The sequence below is a fragment of the Guillardia theta genome, assembly GCF_000315625.1.
Source record: "Guillardia theta CCMP2712 unplaced genomic scaffold GUITHscaffold_7, whole genome shotgun sequence".
NCBI classification, from domain to species: domain Eukaryota; class Cryptophyceae; order Pyrenomonadales; family Geminigeraceae; genus Guillardia; species Guillardia theta.
The window spans coordinates 365,528-389,026 of NW_005434667.1; the positions used below are offsets into that span (position 1 = coordinate 365,528).

Sequence of the window (23,499 nt, forward strand, 5' to 3'; positions counted from 1 at the left end):
GTCAAAGAGGCAAACTACAGGAGCTGCAGCTTGCGGGATCAAGACGCCTTCTCACCTCTCCCTTGATCCTGCCACTCAAGGGTATCTGACCACAGGAGGTGCTGTATACTGCACGATGTAGCCGTAGGCCTGAGGCGCATACACCGGGGCCATCTCTACATCCGCTGACTTGGCGACTTTCCCATTACCCACAAACTTGTAAGCCAGCAGGCCCAGCACAGCCGCTCCGACGATTCCGCCAATGACGCCGCCTACAATGGCGCCGACGTTGAGACCTCCTGCGGGTGATGAGGATGAGGAGCTTGCTGAAGAGGCTGCTGAGCTGACTGGTGCTGCAAGCACAGCGAGCTGGCGCGGATCCGTCTTCCAGACAAACATCCTGGTGCTGGAGGACAGCAGAGCGGTCTTTTGTCCGTTGGAGTACAAGCCAGCGACCGTGTCGTTGAGGAACAGGTCTACCGAGGTAGGCGAGGAGGTCGAAACTATCAGCAAGGGCGGGCTGCTCCACACTGAGTCGAGGACGGACGGTCTGCTGATGATGGAATAAAAGTAAGCGGCACCGTCCGATACCGAGAGGCTCTGCTGTGGGACCGCCTGATCCCCGAGCATCTGACCGAGGGAGTCCAGCACAAACACGGGTGAGCCTGGCTCGAAGGGGTTCGGCGAGCTCGCGTTGATGGCGTTGGAGCTGTTGTGGGATGGAGACAAGATGGAGCTGTCTGAGGCAGGGTCGAAGCCGTCCATCTTGTCCTGGAAGTAAAGAGGGTCAGCTGAGAACCTCCAAGGTTGGTAGGTAGATGGGTAGGTGAGGATCGGCCTGATCAGCCTCTGAGTGAACTTGTTAGACAGGTCGACCTGCAAGAAGGTCTGCTCGATCAATGTGCGGTATGAGTACAAAGGGCCTGCGATGGACTGTCCTCGGGCTTCGTTCTCAAGGAAGTGATTGAGAATGAGCTTTAGAGCTGGCTCACTTGTCACCCTGCTACCTCCAGACAGCACATGAACCCCTGACAACGCAATGACCCCAGCAGCGTTCATTTCGTACACGGGCAGAGCTGCGAAGCCCGAATTGCCCGGCAGGTTTGACCTGAAGGAGAAGAGCCAGGAGAAGATGGCGTTGGGGATGTTGTAGGTCGTGTTGCTCACGTGCGCTGCAACAGCCGTTCCTCTCAGTCCGCGATCTGAAGCCTTGACGATTCCTAAGGCGGGCTGCCGGATTAAGATGATCTCCTCGTCGAGCTCTGCCCAGACATTCTGATAGCTCGAAAGCTGTTGGATCGAGCTGGGAAGGGTGATGGGGCCGAGCTGAGAGATGTATCTCAAGTGCTGGTCACGTCGAAACAGCGGCGTCACGGACGAGACTTGCGAAGAAGTGGCTGACACTGGAGCCTTCCATTCCACAAGCGCGTCAAACGCATGAGGGGCAGCCAAAGTGCCTTGCTGAGCGCGCTTGACTAGAAGCAGGTTGCCGTTGAGGTTCTCTATGGTCATTACTTCTTGGTCAATGATAAAGTTATCCCCTGCGCGAAATCCGGACGCGTCAAAGAGATTGATAGTGTTGACAGTCGAATCGATTGCGAGGGCAAGCTTCGACCTGGCGTAGCTCGTCTTTGACACCCGGATAAGCAGCAAGTTCTCATACATATCATGGAAATAGGAGTAATAACTATAACTATTCGGAGAAGGATTGTTGACTACATACTTGCCAGCAGTGATTTTCATGCGAATTTCATTTTCGGTCGATGAAATGATGTAACCTGTCCCGCCAGCCAATAGCCACGTGAATAATACACTGTCTCCTGGAGAGAGAGCTGTGCCGTTGGTCACATCAAATCTTTCGTACTTATAGAGAATCGCTGTGTCTTTCTCAAAATTGTATAGTTTTCCTACTGTGCTACGAGGTATGGTGTAGACTGTTACATTAAGGGAGTAGTTTCCGACGTACTCTACTTGAAACAACCCACTACTAGACGTACTCTTGTCAGCAATCCAGACAAAGTCTCCAGCTGAATAGAAATCAGAGACCATGGTCTGCAAGTTGATTGTATGGACAACTGAAGGATCGACCAGAAACGTTTGCTCTTCGAGACTCCAAGAAGTGCTTAAAACCCTCAGACCCTCCATCTTCACTATGTAAGAAAGGATAGCATTTTTCTGTTGCGAACACGAAGGGGAAGCACCTGGGACATAAAGGCTCTCAACCTTGATCTGACTTAACCCTGCATCGATAGCTGTCACGTTGTAAGCTGTGAGGCCATCTGACACGATGTCGCCAACAGCAAACTTGGAGATCCCTGTCATGTTCAACAGTGACCCATTGTTAGAAGTGCAATAAGGGGGACTGAAGTAAGCAGGCTGCGAAATGGTCTGGACAATTGCTCCTTTTGACACTGATGCTACCTGCGACCTGCCACCGTAGTCTGGGATCAATCCTCGAAGTACACTCCCATCAGACTGATACTCCATCACTTCAATATTTCCTTCATTTTGAGTTGGGAAAGCCCACAGAATATCTCCAGCTTGCAGACCAGTAGAGTTCGAGAAGACGGGGTTTGTAGCTGTCGGGCTTAGACTTTGTTGGAGGATGCGCGGACTTGATGAGAGCGTTATTGGGAATCCACGGCCAATCAATGTTGCAGTGGTCTGAAATTGAGCTCTTGCAACAGTCAGATTTTGATAAAGATATCCTGATATTCTGGCTGTCTCAACACTCAAGACCAACATCACCTCACTCGAAGAATAATAGAAGATAGACATTCCCAGCACATAGTCGCCGGGTTGAAAGCCCGTCGACGATGTATTCTGCACGGGGTCCCTCACAGATAGAATAGTGTCAGAAGCATAAACATTACTCAGGATGTTCATGGAGGATCTGGTGATGGATGGTACGATGCTGGTGCTGGTGGTGGTAACCGATATAACGTTTGCCGTGCCTTGCACAAGCTTCACCAAGACTTGCTTGGGATAAGCCGCAGCTGAGGTTGAAGCTTGAGCTCGCTTTACTGTCAAGGTGTCGCCTGAGACTGCAGTAATTGCCATGGCCTCGCTGAGCACCTTGATTGAGGCGCCGGTGTAGAAGAAACTCCCGTCAGACACGGAGAAAGTCGTCTGACTAGAGCTGATGGGCTCCAGTAGCACGATGGGATACTGCTGTGAAGGGCGAATGTAGCCCACGGGCTTGAAGGCGGCATGGCTGCTTGCAAGCGTTCCTTCCTGAGCTCGTAGGACGGTCAAAGACGCGGCATGCACGCTGGAGATGTACATGACCTCGTGCTCTATCTGGATGTATCTGTCCGAGATGAATCTTGATGCTTCCGATACTTGGATGGTCGTCGCGTCGTTTGCAATTTCTTTCAGCAGCACTGAGCCGGGATTGAAAGGGCGGACAACGGTTCCAAGAGCGAAGGAGGAGGTGATTGTTGTGTTCAGTGCTCCTCGGGTGACGGTGAGGGTGTTCTGCTGCTGGCTGACCCCGTTGACAAGCATCACTTCCTCAGCCAGTCTGATGTAATCTCCCACCTTGAACCCTCCTGCTGACACAACAACAAGTAGAGCTGAACTGGTTAGAGAGACGAGCGTGGTGACAGGGAAATTGCTGAAAGAGCCGTACACTGCATTGATGAAACCAGGTCGGAATAAATAGTTGACTTCAGTAACCTCGCCAGCATAATTCCGGACAGCGTTTTGTTTGTACGACAGGTCACCAGGCCAGTGCAAAGGGCCAGGCTGAAGGGCGTCAGAGCTGGGGCCAGCCGAGAAGTAGAGAAGAATCTCCGCGCAGGGATACGCCTGCCCAACGTCCGAGGGGAACTCAAGTCGGAGGGGATTGGGCGTGTTGGGAGAGAACCCGAAGCCTTGATTGAGCAAGACTGGCTGCTGTTGCCGTGCATCCCACCCGATGACAGCGAGCGCTTCGTCTGGCACTACAGAGGAGAGAGAAGCGTCAAGTACCGTCGAAAGGTAAGAAGGACAATTGTCAGGCGCACATGCATGGGAAGGACAAGGGAAGGTAATGCAACTGCCACACTGTGATGACATCGAGCAGGAAGGCAGTGGGTTCAGCTCCGCTTGCGAGTACGAGCTCGTGCAAAGCTGGGAGTCTGGGCAAAGTGACTTGACGACAAACGATCCGCTGCTGCACGTCGGCTTCTCCTTTGCACTTCCCTGGTTAGCTTCGGGGAGGGAAATGTTTCTAATTAATTCCACCCTCGATGCAACCAGCCCGTTCCTCGGGAAGGCGCGAACTATGGGGGTAGGGCAGGTAGGCAACAAACCCAATGATGAGACTATGCGAATGCTCGGAGGCTTCAGGTACCCAGATCCAGCATTGATGACCTTGAGCAGGTACGTGTATGTGGCATTCTCAGCTGTAAACCCCTTGCTAGCTGCTGTCAAGCTTGCCGATGGTCTGTTGGTGTAGGGGTCGTAAGAGGTGTCGTGATAGTCAAGGTTGACCTCGGCCTGCACCCCCACCCTGGGCGGAGGTTCCACGATAACTTTGGGGACCTCGCAGAGAGACGAGAAGGAGAACGTAGCGTTTGCGGTAAGCTTGAAGATCAGTGAACCCTTCGCGCCTTGGAAGCCCTGGCCACGTCTCACAGTGTACACATTCTTCGTTGAGAAGGCAGACAGACCGTTCGACACTCGCATCTGCAGCGTCTTGCGCGTCCGGTAGTCACCAGCAGCAGCAGCCGGCGAGCAGATTTGCATTCCGTTTCCATTGTTGGGGGAGAAGAAGGCGTTGGCGTACACTTGCCGCTGACAGCCTCCTGCGCATCCCTGGCTCACCGTAGCGTCGACGATCAAATCAGAGGCTGTGCAGACGTCATTTGCGATGGAGATTGCGGTTTTGTCTTTGCACTGGCTGGTTGAACATCCGCTGCAGCTGAAGGTTGCTGCAGGAGCCGTCTCATATCCGTAGCCCTCCCGCGTTAGCAGCACTCCATCTAGCGTCAGGCCTATGGGCCCTGTTGAAGTGCCAGAGGATCTGACGAATATCGAGAAGACGTTGTACCCCTGGTATGCAGTATTGAATGCGAAGTAGGAGGGCCGGCAGGTGGTCTGCTGGCTGCTCGAGAGGTCAGCGAAGTCCTTGGAGTAGCTCTTGGTGGAGCCTCCGACGTTGAAGGCAATGTCTACGACTATCGGGATGTTGGCGTACCCCTGTCCCTGCTGTACGATCACATAGCTGGGGAGGCTGGAGCCTGTGGGTTGAAGGAGTTGAAGTTTCAGGGTCTTCCCTCCTAGACGTTGTGGAGAGTTGAAGATGAGGACGGCCTGATGGCAGCTTGTCAGGTCTACATAGGAGCTCGGGCCATCGTACAAGATCACTCCATTCACACCTTTGCCATTCTTTGACCCGATGCCAGGCAATGGCTGCACCACCCCCTCCACTCCGTTGGCAAGCACTGATCCTGAGGCAGGAAAGGACCAGGTGGGGACAGCGAGAGCGTCTGCTGCAGGGTCAACCAGCCCGTGGGCGTTGACAGGAGAAGGACTGATGGTGACAGATGTGAAGCCGAAGGCAAACCCAGCAAGGTCGACGCTACTGGGGAGGCTGACGCCAGTCACTCGCGAGTTGTTCCATCCGCTGCCTGCCCTGGAGTAGGTCTGCGTGACTCCGTTGCTGCAGGCTTTGTTGAAACCAACCACCACCGGCGAGTCCATGGAATTCTGAAAGGCTGGTGCTGACGTGGCAGCTGAGAGAAGGACAGGTTGTAGCCCCGTATAAGAAGAATTCACTCGAGTTCCAGCCATATGAACATCTGCAGTAGTGAAGCCGAGGATAGCGCGGGCAGCTCCTTGCTTGCAAGCGAAGCTGACAGCAGGAGGATACTCGTAGCCGTAGCCTCCATCGATCACCTGAATGGAAGAGAGGTCTCCTGCAGCTGCTGTCTGAGCCTTTGCTGTCCTGCCTGAAGGCGGAGCCTCGATTTCTATAGGGCCAGCACAGGAGACAGGAGGAAGAGACGTGATGATGATGGCAGCGACGTATCCTGTGCCGATCTCTGCATTCAGCGTCCTCGCGTCATGCTTCTTGTGGAGGGATACCGGGGAGAACACATCAGAGTGCAAGCCAGTGAGCGAGTCATACTGGTCTCTTTGACTCCGATACATCATCAAGCTTGAGTCCGGCGACACCCGCAGTCGAGCAGTGTAGTTGTGCGACAGGTGAGCAACGGCAAAAGCGTCGCAAGGAGTGTTGGAGTCCGAGTTCTCAAACCTCACTGTAGGCGCAAAGAAGTATCCACTGCCGCTGTTTGTCAGTGATACGCCCGTGATGGAGCCTCCATTAACCGTCGCAACAGCCGTTGCCTGAGTGCACAGGCTGAAGTCATCAGGACAGACGGGGGAGTTGGTCAAGGCGTCTGTCACCGCATACTTAGCTGGGCTGGAGATAATAACAATGATGTTGGAGCTGCAACTCGTTCCCGGTGTCACGATTTCGATCCATTCGATGCCCGTGCTTTGCCCCTTGAGCATGAAAACACCGTTCAAAGTTCTGCTGGAGAGACAGGTGCCTTTGAACCAGGCGGGTCTGAGATATCCAGATCCCCACGTCGAGGGAGGAAGGAAAACTGGCTTGTTGGCTCCTACGCTAGTCATGGTTTGCGCCAGGTTGACAGTCAGGCCATCAGATGTCTGAGGGGCCTCGATATCACTTCCCGGGATGGTACAGCTGTCGCCGCTTGAGATGGCCCCCCCGAAAATAAACATTCTTGTCGTCGGTGCTCCTGCCATACCAACGTTGCCAACACTGATAGGAGACGCCAACTGAAACCTCGTCCTCTCCTTGATGGTCTTGGAGGCGTCGTCCGTAGCGCGAGTGACGAACGCGTTGGTATCGCTAGGGATGGACCTGAACCTGTAGCTGGGGATGCTTATGCTGATGCTCTCGCCCTGCCTGATCCACTTCCCCTTTGCCACCTGCAGCTGCAGCTGCGTGTAGATGGTGTAGGGCTTGTTCGCCAGGTCGATGTTTCTAGGCTTGTTGCCTTGGAGGTCTGTCACCCAGTAGACGCCGCCAGCTCCCTGCTTGATGACGTACTCGTTGGATCCGATCATCGCTGTCATGCCGGTGTATCGACCGACCTGCTCCTTGGGCATGACCTGACAATCACTCAGGAACGACGTTGGGAACTCTTCCGCCACCACGAAGCATTTGTTCGCCTGACTGTAGTCGAGGATAGACTGGGTGATGACCGTACCGGTGACGTTGGTCAACGACACATCAAATATGGGAAGCTCCAGCTGCTGGACTGTGGAGGGCAGAGCAACATTTGGCTTGAGCGTAGTTGTCACCGTTGGAATTGTAGTGTAACCGCTTCCCTGAGAGGACAGGCTGGCGCTCGACACGCTGAGAAGCACTTGAAGCTGCGTGTCCTTGCCAGTGACCGTCGCATACGGGAACCCTGAGTACAAGCCGGGAGACGTCACTTGCACAGCTGGACTGCTGCTGTAGAGGGATGAGACGGATGCTGCGGCAGGCGACACTTGGTAAGTCGAATCAAACACGATCATGTCACCATCTGTCAAGGAGCTGCCTGACATGTACTGAACTCCAACCACATGGTACATCAGCGACCCCCTGGCTTGACTAGCTGCACTGACAGCTGCTGCCACAAACGTTGGTGCTGCCGCAGAGATCCCTGAAGTCTCTGTGTACCTCCCGCTAACGACCGTTAGCCCCCCATGTCGCACTCGCACGCTTGTGACTTGACCTCCATCGGTCGCAGTGTGCTGATTGTTGCGGCACTTGAGCTGCATGCCGACGTAGTGAGAGTCGTGGGGCAGGTTGAAGCTGCTGTTCTTGTAGCAAATGTCTTGTGTGTACCCAAGAGAAGAGGCTGCCGTGCTCTGAACCTTGATCAGAGACAGAGTGCTCAAAGAGCTCCCGAAGGTGACGTCGCTATCCGGCAGGCCCCACGGGCAGGACACGCGGCTCCAGCACAAGTCCTTGTTCTTGTTGTAGCCCTCGTCATCGGGCGACAACACAAACAAACCGTCTACATCTCCATCTCCTGACCGATGTCTGTTCCCGTCCGCTGCCCAACCGTTGCTGACGTATGCTCGCGCTCGATCTTTCTCATTGTAATTCAGCTCCCACTCGAGCTGAGTTGAGAAGGTCGAAAATGCTGGGTTGGGGGAGGAGGTCACACCAAAGATCGGGCCAGTGATGACATCATAAGCAGGCAGATTGACAAGGAGCATGTCGCCCTCGTAGAGGTTGAGTTGCGGAGTGACAGTGAAGACAACCTCTGAGCTGTTGTGCTCTTGAAATTTGAGGCTTGACTTGGATAGCGCAAGCTTCCCGCTGTCTAGAGCGGAGGATACAAACGACTGTGCCGTGACCGTGAAACCTTCAACACTGGAAGGAGTGATCTGATTCTCAAGCTGCAGCTGCACCGTGAAGATTGACAGGTCGTATACAAAGGCTCTTGCTAAAGCACCGCTGCCTGACCCTGTGGGATCCACTATGAAAACACGAGGAGAAATAGTGTAGCCTGAACCAGACGCTGTGAGATTGATGGAGGACACAGTACCAGACAAGACCGTCGCTTTTGCTCGAGCTGAGGTACCAGCAGCAAACACTACTCCTGCATCTGTGCAGGTCGTCTTGGACCAGAACTCTTCACCAGGCGTGACGTCGCAGATGATCACGATAGCAGCTTTGTACTGAGAGCCCCCCGCAATCACCTCCACCTTGTACAGACCCTTCGATCGGCGAGCGCTCACATCGAAATACGGATCGTAAACAAGATTTGAGGAGGGTGCTGATCCTCCTGTGTAAGATATCTGAATCTTGCTGTCGATAAACTTGCAAACACTCTCGAACGTTGCGGGAGCAAAGATTCCCTTGTTACTGTGCTGACTGGTGATAGAGTTGATAACCTGGCCATTGCGAACTATCGTACATGGCACTTCCGATGAGCCCGCATTCGTCATGCTCAACAATGAGCCAACGGTGATAGTCTGGCCAGGCATGAGAGGGTAGTTGGGCTGCAGCTCCATGGTCACCCATACCGTACTTGCAGTCACGTTCGACCCTGACCGCATGTTGGACGAGATGAACTTGCGATCTGAGACGTAACCAGCACATCCCGAGGGCTCGGAGGGGTAGCCCCTAACCTTTCTGCTCACATCGTTGTTGCACAGGTACGTCTGCGACCCTTTGAACGCTTCTGGTGCAGACTGCGAATCGACAATCAATGATACTTGAGGACAGCTTGGATGACTCGTAACGGAGTTTGTGAGCCTGAAACAAAACTTGTACTTGACACTCTCTTGAAGAGATTGCGATGGACCCAGCTGGAACCGTATCGTCGATTGATCGTAGGTGGCATAGTTGCTCTGCGGGTTTGCTCCAACCGTCTGGAACAATCCCCCGGTAAGCGGCGCGGTAGCATACTCATCATACAGAGCAATGTTCGAGCTCGAGGAGAACATGCTCAACCCTGTGAGGGTGAAGGTGGTAGGGGCAGTGATAGTCTTACTTGATGTCAAGGTGATGCAAACAGGATTGACAGCACCAGGAGCAGGGTTCAGCTGTCCGATGTTGTACTTGTTGAGAAGATTTCTTGTCATGTGAAGAGCATGAAAGTCTGAGCTCATCGGCGGAGTCATTAATTGTGGGTTAGTCCTCTTGTCTGGAGCGAATTGAGATGAAATGGACACTGCAGGACTGGTTTGCTCTGCTGCTCCATTCTTAAAAGTGTAACGCCATATGTATGTCCATCCCGCATAAATACAGTTAGAAGGCTGGCCCTTGACTGGCAGCTGGCAGATCCCTTTAGCAAGATAGACTACAAGCGTTCCTTGGCTCCGATCCCAAGTCGTCTTCTCAATATTCGGAAAGTATTGGTCTGAAACTGAGGTAGCCAACAAAGATGTACCTGGAGTGTCCGTGCCTTGTAGTCCAACGATGGTGATCTGAGAGCTGTAGAAGCTACTCAACATGTTCATGTTAGACCTCAGAGTGATTGTGATGATGTTGCTCTGTTGCACGACCGGAGACGACTGCGCGATGACTCTGGTTGGAAAGTTGTAATCGTAAGTCTTGAGCACACACACGTCCCCATCCATTTCGCCATCTTCCAAGGCTCTCTCGAGAGCGTTCTGAACCATTGTAACGGTCTGTGTAACCAGATGGTTCCCTGGTCCACGAGCAGAGAGGCTCAGAGACACGGACTGGCAGGAGTTTGGACCCTTGGGGTTCTTCAAGACCAGCGCGAACACAACATCCTGCTGCTGAGGGATAGAGAAGTAAACATTGCCAGCCTCATCATCCTCGTTAACGGTCAAGACTGCTGATCCTGCTGACCAGCTGGTGGTTCGATGCAGCGTCCCTCCTACGATCTTGTCCACGAAATGAGCAGTTGGAGGGTCAGACACAGGACGCAGCTGGAACAAGTTCCAGTCGAAGGTCGGACATGCGCTGATGATTGGCGCCATGGCTGTCTGGGAGCCATGCAACCCTGAGATTGTAATCTGAGCCACAGAGTTCTGACCTTGTGCAATGGGCTGCGTGGAGATACGGAAGTTGCTTCTGAGCGTCACACAGATGTAGTTGGTCGTATCCGGGCGAGTAGTAGCCTGTCCGATCTTGTACTTGATAAACCCTGGACTTGCCACGTTGCCAACAGTGTTTCCGATGTTCTCCACTACTTCAGCATTCACAACTCCTCCCTTCTGCACAGTCAACGTCAAGGAGCAGGCCGAGTTTGCTGAGAACAAATTTTGCCATGACCAGGATAGAACATAGATACCCCGAGCATCGAGGCCGAGGCTGTTATCTAGAGTCAGCTTGAGGGGTCTTCCAATGCTCCAATCTAACCTAGCACTGGGCCAGTAGTCTGCCAGGTCGACTTCCTTAGGGTTTCCAGTACACTTGTCGGTCAACGAGGTTCCACCGTTGAGCCTGTTGCTCATCAGAGTCACGTAAGGAGTGTTGGTTTGTGTACCGCAGACACCTTGAAAGCTGATCACCGACCCAACCTCTACATTGAAGTTGGGTCGCAGGGTTACAAACATATTGGTCATAGAGCCAGGATCGCTGGAACTTTGAAACATGGACGCTCTCAACCTGTTGCCGACTACCTCCAAGATCTTGGACGAGGAGTCAAACTTCTTAGGAGGGATGGTAACCGTCATAGAGCTCGACGACGTGCAAAAGTCATTCCCCAAACAGCGTTGACCAGACAATGAAACCTTCAAGTCTCGAGTGGTCTGTTGGTTCCCACCAGTATTCAGACTGAAAGAAAAAGTCACAAACTCCCCAGCTTGAATGTAATGTCCCGGAATGAGCTGCAGCGTCAAGGCCCCGTCGGCATTAAAATCTGCCTGACCAACAGACTTGGTGCTTGTGGAAGATCGAAACCTCTTGGGTATCAGTTCCTGTGCCGTGCTCGATCCCTCGCACTGACACTTGTTCTGGAAGAGCTGAATGTACTGACTCGGCGAGGAGCTTCCCGTCAAGCCGGTCAAGGTAATCGTGGTCGGGTTGGAAGCGACGGAGTAGATGGTAGAGGAGCTGACTAACGTGACAGTGATACAAACGGCTTGATTTGGCCCATCGTTGTTTCCAGACGCTGCGGCATACACAAAAGATGGAGGCGCTACCGTGCCTACGCCTCCGGCTTCCTTTCGTGTGGGGATAGGAGGGAGGTCCGTACCAAACCTGACGGAGCGATACTGATCGAAGGGAACTTGATAAACCAGGAAATCGCTTGTACATGGTGTCGACGGGAAGTCGCTGATGGAGCTCACGGCACAGCTTCTCACAGAGCCAGAGGCCTGATAGATGGCAACATGCGCCAACTGATACCACTGCTCGTCAATCCCTCCTATCGGTGGCAAGGGACCGAGACCATTCTGCTTGCCCTGAGCCTCATAGTTCTGATACATGGAGACCTTGCTGATGTAGACACCAGTGATGGGCTGCGATGAAGACATGAGCAGGCGGAGCGTCTCTTTCTGTGAGTCCCAGTGGCACATGGAGAAGGAGTTTGCACGTATCTGTTTGAGATCGAAAGCATTGGACGAGAGGTCTTGTGTTATTCCGAAGCATCCCCCGGCCCCAGGACCATTTCCGGACGCGGCTTGGTTGAAAACAGGAGAAGGAACGCTCGCCCACGTCTTGGATAGGCTTTCAGATATGGTAAGGACTTGACTCTGCTTCATCCACTGGACATTGGCTTCGGCACTGCCAGACCTGTAAGCACCGAAGAGGTTCGATCCTCCTGAAAACCGCGGGAGGTAGACTTCGATGACAGTGTTGGATGTCAGAATGTCATTCTCCTCACTCCAAGCTCCCAGGGACCCCCAGTAGATCTTGATGTCGGTTGCTTTCAGATCGGCGATGCCTCCTTCCAGGTGCAACTGAGCCGTCTCAGCGACTGTGTACTTCATCCCATGTAGAGTGGACACAGCAGCAAGCGAAGCCTTGCTCATAATGGCCAGTAGAACCATCACTACCTGTCGAACTGTTACACACACGCATACCATCACGTCCTCTCAACAACCTGCTGCCCAATTGCCATGGCGGCGGAAAGTCCTACACTAGTGGTACCCCTGGTCACCCCCTGTTCACCGGAATACCTTTTTCAATTTTACAGAGGAGAAAAAAAGTCAGTCTGACTTCCCAAACCACAAGCCACGGGTACTCTTCCCGTACCAGACCACAAGCCACGGGTAAGAGTCCACAAGCCAGGGGTACTCGACAAGCCAGGGGTACTCGACAAGCCAGGGGTACTCGACAAGTTTAACGCCGCCCGTTAAAACCCTGCGTTTCCCGAATAATGGCTCAATCGAAAAAAAAGTGATGTGATTACTAGACCACAAGCCACGGGTACTCCCCCATTACCAGACCACAAGCCACGGGTACTCTTCCCTTACCGGGGGCCACAAGCCACGGGTACTCTTCCCTTACCAGACCACAAGCCACGGGTAAGAGTCCACAAGCCAGGGGTACTCGACAAGCCAGGGGTACTCGACAAGCCAGGGGTACTCGACAAGTTTAACGCCTCCCGTTAAAACCCTGCGTTTCCCGAATAATGGCTCAATCGAAAAAAAAAGTGATGTGATTACTAGACCACAAGCCACGGGTACTCTTCCCTTACCAGACTACAAGCCACGGGTACTCTTCCCTTACCGGGGGCCACAAGCCACGGGTACTCTTCCCTTACCGGGGGCTGGCTTGTGGCCCAATTTGGGTAGAGCACTCTGCTTCCAGATTTTCTCGTACAAATATACTATATTAATGGCTCAATCGAAAAAAAAAGTGATGTGATTACCAGACCACAAGCCACGGGTACTCTTCCCTTACCAGACTACAAGCCACGGGTACTCTTCCCTTACCAGACCATAAGCCAGGGGTACTCGAGTTAGACCAGGGGTACTCTGGTCAAGTCCAGTATACTGTAGGTATTCAGCGCCGCCGCCATGGTACATGGGCAGCAGGTTGTTGGCTTGCTCTTCGAAGGTTGTGTTTTTCCTCTTCCTCTTGCTCCTCCCTCCTGCCCCCCCTCCTCCTCCTCCTCCTCCTCCTCCGAACCGGGAAGGAAGGAAGGCAGGGAGGCAAGTCAACACACTTCTCGAGAAGCACTTGTAGGAAGTTTTCCTAACAAAGAGGAATAGTAGGAGGAAAAGGAGGAATGGGAGGAATAGCCTGGAGGAGGAGGAGGAGGATGGCGTCGCCGTCGTGCTTGTACGCGTCCACTGTAACTTTTGTGTACACAGAAAAACGACTACAAGAACCCGCGTGAAGTGATCCCGTCAAGAAAACAACGAACAAGTGTGCGAAAGCTATGCACAATCCCAGCGTGCTTTAATCCAAATATGTCGTTAGAAAAATAAGGAAATAAGCAAACTAAAATGTAAGAAGATGCATCCGCCTAGGACAAGTATTTATCGAAAGCAAAAGTCAGTAATGTTTCCTATCATTTCGCTCCCAAGCGCTGCTAGATGAGAACACCTTTTCTCATCTCAAACTTCGCTGCAAATGACAATTAAGAATTGGCACCAGACAGGTTAAAATCACGGATCATTTTCTTGAAAACTGTATTCTTCATATGCTGAAAACGCGGTGTAAACTCCAAACGCACAGCATTATCTGAAATTTTCTCCTGCCAGTATCTTGAAAGGACCAACGAAAGGAATTTTCATCTTACCCATCGCCTCGTGCAATTTCTGAAATCACGTGTAGACAACATGACAAAGTTTCCAATGTTGAATTGAAAATCCTTTCTTGATTTCTTCACAAACTTCTCTTTCTGAATTGCTGACAAAGTCAATGGGTCTCTTGCCAAATCGACCAATGCTATAATCTTGTCACGCCGGAACCTCCTCGACATCTTCAGCAGTGACGATCATCGGGTGTGAGATCCAACACGGTACGAATGTCACGACCATAGATTACCTCGAACGGTGTAAGATTAGCGGCAATTCCAAATCCTCTCCAGATGCACGATGTAGTCATCCCAAGACTTGCTAACATGTTGCAAACACAAGATCCTCAATGCTTCGACAATCACACTGATAAATTTCTCGACTCTCGACTTTGAGACTTTGGATGATAAACACTGCTGTGTCGCACATCAATGCCCATCAAGGTAAACTAGCTCCGTCCAAAACCAAACTCCCAGTATCAGACACCAACGTCTTACAGAGATGCCTTGTGCCCGATAGACAGTCTTGTTACGAAGCGGTTACGGAGTTCTTGCCGTTGTTCTTCTTGTAGCTTTCAAACTTTCAACGGCGAGATTTCAAACTCGTTCCCCGCGGCGGTGAGGCAGAGGTAGAGACACACAATGAGGCACTAAGAGACATACAATGAGTGGAATTCTGGACTTGACACCTAGGACAACAGCGAGTCGGAGCACGGGTGGGACGCCCGGCCGCCTTTCCCAGACGAGAGATGTGCTTAAGAGATTGTTGATATCGAGTTTTAGTCTCGTAAGCAATGCGATCACGAAGAGGAAGAAGAAGGAGCAATTGGCATCTACGGACAGAGCTCGTTCTGCGACGGCAGACGTGCTCGGGGAAGGGGCAATTGGAAGGAGTCGAGACGTCGATTCCGTTCCAAGGCCGTCATATGATCCTCAGGATTTTGAGATCAGGGAGGAATCAACGAGCTCTATTGCAGCTGATGACATTGTTCAACACGGCTGCAGAGCGAACTTGCTGAAAGTCAGGCTAAGATCATGCAGCTGCAGGAGATTGTGGCTGCTTTGAAGGGTCAATGCCAGACGCCAAGTGGGGAAGGACAGGAGAATCGTCATCCATGTTCAACAGGACCGGCGGAACCGAAGAAAGTCAAGAGGCTTTTTGATTCGCGCAACGCGAGGAAATTCAATGGTGAGATGGAAGTGGAGTTCTCGGTGGTCACCTGGTTGGCGACGTTGGAGTTCCAGCTGATGTCTCAGGCGATTCCACAGGAGCAGTGGGTCAGCTCTGCCCAAGGCCTCATGGGTGAGAATGTGACCAACTGGATTACCTCTTCCTGCTGGAATGCGAACATGAATAGACAGGAGAAGATGAAGTGGGAGGCACTGAATACAGGACGGATGTCATGGGATGACTTTACCAAACTCATGAGAAAGAAGTGGTTGTCTCCAGATTTTCCGATCCGGCTGATGACTGTATTGCGGGATATGAAGCAAGGCCCGAAAGAGTCAATCTCCAACTTCATTCAGAGATATTCGGCGATGACAAATCGGCTTGTTGCTTGTGCTCCGGATAAGGTTTCATTCGGCAACTTCGTCATCAAACAGATATTCGTGAACAATGTGTCCTCAAAAACTGTTAAATCGCGGCTGATTGAACTGTTGTCAGAACTTCGGGAAGCGGCAAGGGAATACGCACAGGAGGCGGGCTAGGAGTACATGGTACCGGTGGCTTGCTACCTGCCCAAGCTGTTCGAGAAGGCAGTTTCTGCGGCTCCGTGCGAAGTCGACACGGCTGCGACAGTGGCACTTCGAGCTGTTCGATCCGGTAAGGAAGACAGGAACTCTAAGCCAGCAAAGGAGAGGAAGCGGCTCAGGTGTTTCGAGTGCGGAGAAGAAGGGCACATACGTGCTAAGTGTCCGAAACTGACAAACGCTCAGCCTTTAAACGAGGATCGTCGCCTAGCGAAGGGGAGACCCTAGGCGACGCCAACCCTTAACGCTGCGTGCGCTACAGGATACAGGGGCGGACGAGAACTTCATCGATGAGCAGGTGGCTCGGAGGATTGGCTCTGGTCGGACTCAAGTGCGCAGCTCGAGTCAGACGAACCCATCGCGGTGGAGATGGCGACTGGTGTTGGTGAGATACCAAAAGGATCGGTGACACTTAAGTTTGCTTTGGAACCACGATTCCAGAGTAAGGCAAGGCCAATCGCGCTGACGGACTATCCACCCCTCCTTGTACTTCACGATAAAATCTACTATAGAGGAGGTGGGGTGAGCGGCGGGAAGGTGGGTGGTAGCCGTGGCCACTCTACGTTCAGTAACTTTACGAGGCTACTGATTAAAAGTCATCACACTGACAAGGAAAATTAGTTCAACTCCAACCACACAAGGAATACAGCAAGTATCTGATCATAGTCTGTCTCTCCTTCAACTCGTTTAAATGATCTCGTATTGACACATGGACTAGTGTACAAGCGCTACTTGAAGCTACCAGGAATCCTCCAGTCCTTCACCACTATGTGATGGGGACTCGATCGAGCAGCAGCGATCGCTTCGTTGATTCTTCGCTCTCGATTGGCTTTCACGGTCAGGGAGGCCTTGGGGTGTGTCAGACCCTCTGGGTACGAGCAAGCAACCAACCTTAGCCACGTGGAATCGATCCGGCAGCTTGAGGTAGCATCGCTCCAGGCCTCGAAGTATCCTCAGCTCCAGCCACACGTCGCCCACCATGTTGACGCGTGTGTGAGCGTCCGTGAGCGACGCCAGCGCCTTCCGCTCGTCAGACACGCCAACAACAATGGCGTCTCACCGCAGTCGCTTGGTCGAGCATCAACAGCGCGTCTCCTCGAAGCGCTAAGATCTTAATCTGTAGCTGAAAGTCGGAGTTGTCCTCTACCACGCACTCGCTCGCCTTCTGCAGGAGGTCGATGGCCTGCATCCAGTCAGACTCGTGAATTCTCCTTGCAATCCAACCCCCTCGATGCTCTCCTGGTCAAGAGAAGTCGAACCCTTGAGCATGTGCTTGGCTTTCAAGAACAAGATGGTCGCCCTCGCCCAGCTCAAGCAACTTTGATCCGACAAGAGCTTCTCTGCCTTGGAAACAAATTTCTCTCCCTCCCTCGCCACAGTCTCTTCCAGCATCTGCGCGACCTCAGCAGGTCAACTAGAGGACGAGTTGGCTCACCTCCTGGTTCCCTTGATTCGGAAGGACATCCGAACCATCAAGGAGGACGAGAGCTTCCAGCAACAGAATGCTGACGGTCGTGGGGCTCCTGCTGGACAGAAGCTCAGCTTCGCGAAGATGCGCTAGGGCACCTGAACACCAGCAGTGAGTGTGTTCGTCTCGTGTGCAACTATCTTACTGCTCATTTCACCCATGCGAACGAGATAATTCGCAATAGAACAATGAATAGAAATTATCAGCAGCTGTTTCTGGCTATCTGAGGCAAGGAAAGAAGCCATGTTCTCCACCTGACCCACGTCAAGCAGCCATCACAAAGAACCATAGCAAATCTCACAAGCTTGAGAGCGTCGATCATGGCAGAAAGCTTCTCTACAGCTCCATTGTACGATGAGCGGCACAGGCATCTACTTCAACAGTCAGAGTCTCACACAGTAGATCTTTTCGCTCATCACAGGGCACTGCTTCGCTCCAGCAGGAGAATGTTCAGCAAGGCGTTTTCCAAGACCATCGGGGGGCTTGCAGCCATCTCATCCACCTTGCGCGAGTGCTCCATCATCTCAAAGCCATCCTTCAGCACCTCTTCGGCTTTCAAAAGCGCATCTTTCTTGTCTGTGCTTGCAGTAGAGTCTGAACTCTGAAGTACCTCATGGATGTGAATGGCAGGCAACATCTGCGACCGGAAGAAATTGAGAAGAACGTCGAGCGACGAATCTGAGTGCCACCAGAAGAACTGCAGGTGACTATGTCGAGGTACAGAAAGATTCTTGCTTGAGTTCTGCAAGCTTTCAACATGACTGGAGGGAGTAGTCAACAACCTCAAAGTCTCGAAGAAAGGTCTGAGCTCCGCTGGAAGCTCTTGCTTGCCTTTTGAGCCCTCCAAGATGGCGTCGACACTGCTCACGTGCTCCCTTGCCTCTTGCACCATTCCAGCTTGTAGCTTGCTGTGTGCTAGCAACATGTAGCAAACGATTTCAAATTCAGATCTACGAGGCAAGATCGCGTCCTTCAGCAGCTCCATGCACGAGCGAATCTCAGCGTGAGCAGGTTCGAAGTCTCCTGTGCTGGCGTGCAGCTGATACGAAACAAGGTGAATCCATGGCCTGTACTCCAAGATCTTGATGTCCTCTACTATCTTCTTAGCCGCGGTCAATTCTCGCCATGCCTTATCCATGCTCTTGCCGATTCTGGCATGCACACAAGCTAAGCGGAGATGTAAGACTACACAGATTGCGTGGGATTTCGAAGATCCACCAGTCCTTTCAAGCAGCCTGAGAGCTTCATGCATTCGACTGATCGCCGACTCATGATTGAATGTGTAGAAGCTGTATAGGTCGGTGAGCCTCAGACGGATCTTGACTCCTTCCATTGGCGACAGAGTGGAGTAAAGCTTCCCCCCTTCGAGAAACATGATGGCATAGGCAATCGCTCCACTTCTCTCCATCTGAACAGATGCTGACAACATGCTCTCTGCACTCATAGCTCCTGTCTTTCCGATCTTGGATGATTTGCTTGCATGGCTCGGTGTCATTCCTTGTGATTTTACACCCTGCCTGGACGTTTCCGCCAGAGACAGGTGCATTTTTTGATTCTCCGCAGGCATGTCCATAGGTGCCGAGTTTAGATGTCCTGCTCGGGCGGCAACAGGAGCACTTGCTCCCATCCTCACGTCAACCTTGGGACCCGCGAGCGACTGTTGGGTTGTTGAAGATCCAACCATTTGACCAGCCTGCGCTTCAATTGAAATGACTTTTCTCTTCTTGTTCTTTTTGCTCGGATCAGACTGATGTGATGGAATCGCTGAATTGATCGCATCGTTGGAATATACTTCCATCTGCTGAAGGTTTCTTCTGGGCTGAGTGTTCGACGTGCCAGGATAAGTAGCCAAGTCCGAGGAGATTTCAGGAAATCCTTTCGGGCCAGCCGCAATCGAGATAGGTACTTGCGAATAACTTCTATCTCTAGTTTGATCATAGCATTCCCTTCCTTGAAATGTAGGTTGGACTGTCCCCTCTCCATTACTTTGGAAAGAAGTAAGGGGTTGGTCAGATGGAGCATGGTACATTTGAGGTGCGGCAGACAACATGGACGAATACTTGGCTCTTTTCTGGGAGGCGATATCTTGTGAGACTTGGGAATTCTTATATCCGTGGGATGTCGGCGTGACTCCAGGTTGGATGAAGCCTTCTTGGAAGCAGTCCACGAATCTCCCCATCGCTGGAGCATTCTGTTGCAGAGTTTCGGGAGGGAAATTACCCTGAATCGCACGATCACTTTGCTTTGAGGGTGCCGTAGGGTTCTTAGTGGTCGAGACGTTTGGATTCGCGATCGAGGACACTCGCCCTGTCATCGAAGGTTGAGTGCTTTGAGGGGTTTGAATCCGATTAGCATAGCTCGATGCTGCTGGATTGTTCGGCATCAGATAGGCTGCACCTGCTTCTCTTCCAGTGCTGCCTTGAACGAAACCTCGAGACATTGAGGTGTCTGCGGAACTCGCCGCCATGAGCCCTCCCCGCACCTTGATGGAGCTTGCCGTACCCTGTGCTGTTTGTTGCGAAGGTCTCATGCCAGGGGCTTCGTGGGGTGCCTGGCTGTGATTCACTGCGATGTACCCCGCATATGCTTGTCCATATCCAGAGCTCATCGGCGCACTACTCATGCCGCTCATGCCGCTTGATGTGAACATTCCTCCCTGGTGCTGCTGTAAGAGGCGCCTGTCGGTCTCACCCAACCCATTCATGGCGTAAGAGCCCGAGGGATACATCGAGCTCACGCTTGTCCCCATGGAAGGGCCGGACACTCCTCGAGCCATTTGGTCGTAGTAGCCTGACATGTACGGAGGAACGGGATTTGCTGACGGGTTGTTGGGAGGCCTCGAAGCAAGAAGGTACTGCTGGGAAGCATAAGCTGAGAGATGTGGGTCTGTCGGATCGCTGGGATAGAGACCTTGCGCTCCCAGCTCATCCCACATGATCCAAGAGCTTGAGACCTACGTGCAAGAAGACATGAGACAGAATCTCGTACACTCTCATCCGATCTATATCAACTTCTTGCAAGCTGCTTCAACCGTTCAAAGTCGCATCAGCTTTCTTCACAAACCATGCGCTACACTGATTCTTTTCCATGATTGAGATCAGTTCACAGATCGTCTCCCTCGTACCATCAGCTCTATCACCTGATCGTACAACATCCTGCCCTTGACTCACCTCACCTCACTACTCCTCACACAAACTTGATCTCTCCTCCACCCTCGTCTCGTCTCTTCGCATCTCTTCGCATCTCTTGCTCTTCTCGTCTGCTAGTCTGGTCGCCTCCTCTCCTCTTCCTGTTCCTCGCCCTCCGTCTCCCGCCATTTTCCTTCATCCACTTACTAAGACCAGGTCCTAGTACTCTAGGGTACCCTACCACGGGATGCATCCTTATAGTCAATGCTCTTCTTAAATTGAAAGCATCATAGTCAACATTACATTACTGCTTGTGAAGCTTTATAGTCAAGATATTGAAATTCAATGTAAATTTTATAGTCAATTCTAATTGGTGTTATAGTCAAACAGCATCGGAGGCATGCAGGGAGGCCGCGAGCTGATGGCGCTGGTGATGGCGGCGCTGGTGATGGCGGCGATGGCAGAGGAGGAGCAGAAGAGAGAGAACCTTGAGAGAAGCTGGATGGCAGGGGATGGGATGATGGTCGGCGTGATCGTGTCGGTGGTGGTAGGAGGCCTAGGAGGATGGTTCTTGCTCCGAGGTGGGGGTAAGAAGAAGCTCAAGGGCGATGCTGTTTTCCTTGTTGGAGCGTGCGATGCTGGCAAGACAGTCCTCGTACAGAGACTGAGAGAAGAGGGAGGGGAGAAGGGAGTGAGACCGACACACACATCGATGATGCTCAACGAATGTACGATCCAGCTTGAGGGAGAGGACAAGGGCAGGGCAGTGCGAGTGATCGACTTCCCTGGGCATGGAAGGTTACGTCCCATGCTGTTCGACATGCTCGAGGACTGTGCGGTCCTCATCTTTGTGATTGATGCCACCACCTTCCACCTACAAGGTAGCTGAGACGGACCGGTTACTGGATGGCTGACCATCTGCAGCACGGGAGATCGCGGAGTTCATGTTGGACCTTCTGACGTCAACGTCGCTGCTCAAGAACACGCGGATGATGCTGGTGGCGTGCAACAAGGTCGATGCTCTTCCGGACGAGCTTGCGGGCATCTCGCCCAAAGTGATGGTGAAGAAGAGGCTTGAGGTGAGGAATCACGAGCCAGAGGGAGACAGAGGGAGAGGGATAGAGAGGAGGGGGACGGTGGAGGGAGGGAGGGAGGAAAAGTCTCGAAGAGGGCAATAGGAGCGAGGAAGGAGGCAGATGAGGGGGGAGGGGAACATCGGTTCTGACGAATGAGATGGGAGATGCAAGAGCGCTGAACGACCAGATGTGTCAACTCAAGTGGTGGACAGAGCAGAAAGGAGGAAGGGAGGGGAGGGGAAGGGAGAAGAGGTGGGGAGGAGGAGCAGATGGTGTACGAGGTGGAGGAGGAGGAGAGGGGAGGCTGATGTGTGCGACAGTCCGAGATAGAAGCGCTGCGAGTCGCTCGAGCTGATTCGCTCAACGACACTGCCAACACGATGAGGGTGGAGCTCGAGATAGCTGGAGCAGAGTTCAAGTGGTCTGACTCTCCGCTGGATGTGAGGGCCAATTCTCTTGTCTCCTCCTCCTCCTCCTCCTCCTCCTCCTCCTCCTCCTCCTCCTCCTCCTCCTCCTCCTCCTCCTCCTCCTTTCACTGTGCGGGCTCGTCTGTGATAATCCTCCCCCCTCGCTTGTTTTCCCCTCACTTCATCCCCTTCTTCTCTCCTCTCTCGCCTTACCCGTGAGTTGCTTGTGGTTGCAGGTGGAATTTGCTGACTGCAGCGCGATGGAGGGGAAGGTCACACCAGTGGTCTCATTCCTCAAGAAGGCGATAAATTCTTAATCACGAGAACAAACTATGAATGCATCTATCAGACTCAGACTCCTCCTCTAAGCCCTTACAAGCTTCCTCCTCCTCCTCCTCCTCCTCCTCCTCCTCCTCCTCCTCCTCCTCCTCCTCCTCCTCCTGGCGATGGTCTTTCCTATCTGATCGTGCAGCTGAACATTTGGACGCCCATCCCTCCCACAATGATACTGCCAGGAAACTTATCGAAGGATCAGCATGAAGCATCGGCACCTCAGCTGCTTGCGCGTCTCTCCCTCCTCTCCTCCCGTCGTTTGCTCCACCTCGATCGCATCCACACATGAGGTGTCGCAGACCTGCGCGCAACTTGTGAGAGGAGCAAACACAAATAGAAAAGAGCAAGGACGAGGACGGGGACGAGGACGAGGACGAGGACGAGGACGAGGACGGGGACGGGGACGGGGACGGGGACGAGGACGAGGACGGGGACGGGGACGTTGACGAGGAGGACGGGGACGAGGACGAGGACGGGGACGAGGACGAGGACGGGGACGAGGAGGACGAGGTGGTGGTGGACGAGGAGGACGAGGACGGGGACGAGGAGGACGAGGACGAGGACGGGGACGAGGACGGGGACGGGGACGAGGACGGGGACGGGGACGTTGACGAGGAGGACGGGGACGAGGACGAGGACGGGGACGGGGACGAGGACGAGGACGGGGACGAGGACGGGGACGGGGACGAGGACGGGGACGGGGACGTTGACGAGGAGGACGGGGACGAGGACGAGGACGGGGACGAGGAGGACGAGGTGGTGGTGGACGAGGAGGACGAGGACGGGGACGAGGAGGACGAGGACGAGGACGGGGACGAGGACGGGGACGGGGACGAGGACGGGGACGGGGACGTTGACGAGGAGGACGGGGACGAGGACGAGGACGGGGACGGGGACGAGGACGGGGACGAGGAGGACGAGGTGGTGGTGGACGAGGAGGACGAGGACGGGGACGAGGAGGACGAGGACGAGGACGGGGACGAGGAGGACGAGGACGAGGACGGGGACGAGGAGGACGAGGACGAGGACAGGGACGAGGAGGACGAGGACGGGGACGAGGACGAGGAGGACGAAGACAAGGACGGGGAGGACAAGGACGAGGACAAGGACAAGGAGGAGGTGCGGGGGCGACGAGGACGAGTGAAATTCGTCACCTTATAAGGAATGCCA

General features: G+C 53.2%; 4 protein-coding genes across 4 annotated transcripts; 2 read left to right on the top strand and 2 right to left on the bottom strand.

Annotated features, from left to right (window-relative positions):
• Positions 1–75: 75 nt before the first annotated feature.
• GUITHDRAFT_101325 (hypothetical protein) lies at positions 76–12,450 on the bottom strand (the record flags this gene model as incomplete). Its single annotated transcript, XM_005839794.1, has 2 exons — positions 76–750; positions 856–12,450. 2 exons carry the CDS (start codon positions 12,448–12,450, stop codon positions 76–78), a joined length of 12,270 nt encoding a protein of 4,089 aa, XP_005839851.1.
• A 2,750-nt stretch (positions 12,451–15,200) lies between these two features.
• On the top strand, positions 15,201–16,577 carry GUITHDRAFT_101326 (hypothetical protein; the record flags this gene model as incomplete). The annotated part of the gene is made up of 6 exons (XM_005839795.1): positions 15,201–15,776; positions 15,832–15,884; positions 15,924–15,990; positions 16,180–16,215; positions 16,257–16,322; positions 16,539–16,577. The coding sequence occupies 6 exons, from the start codon at positions 15,201–15,203 to the stop codon at positions 16,575–16,577; spliced, it is 837 nt and encodes a 278-aa protein (XP_005839852.1).
• Positions 16,578–16,645: 68 nt separating this feature from the next.
• On the bottom strand, positions 16,646–20,539 carry GUITHDRAFT_133292 (hypothetical protein; the record flags this gene model as incomplete). The annotated part of the gene is made up of 9 exons (XM_005839796.1): positions 16,646–16,765; positions 16,809–16,937; positions 16,978–17,100; positions 17,142–17,309; positions 17,353–17,483; positions 17,531–17,639; positions 17,687–17,756; positions 17,805–20,338; positions 20,525–20,539. 9 exons carry the CDS (start codon positions 20,537–20,539, stop codon positions 16,646–16,648), a joined length of 3,399 nt encoding a protein of 1,132 aa, XP_005839853.1.
• Positions 20,540–20,913: 374 nt separating this feature from the next.
• GUITHDRAFT_175452 (hypothetical protein) lies at positions 20,914–22,313 on the top strand (the record flags this gene model as incomplete). The annotated part of the gene is made up of 4 exons (XM_005840067.1): positions 20,914–21,394; positions 21,438–21,592; positions 21,910–22,029; positions 22,233–22,313. The coding sequence occupies 4 exons, from the start codon at positions 20,914–20,916 to the stop codon at positions 22,311–22,313; spliced, it is 837 nt and encodes a 278-aa protein (XP_005840124.1).
• Between the last annotated feature and the right edge of the window lie 1,186 nt (positions 22,314–23,499).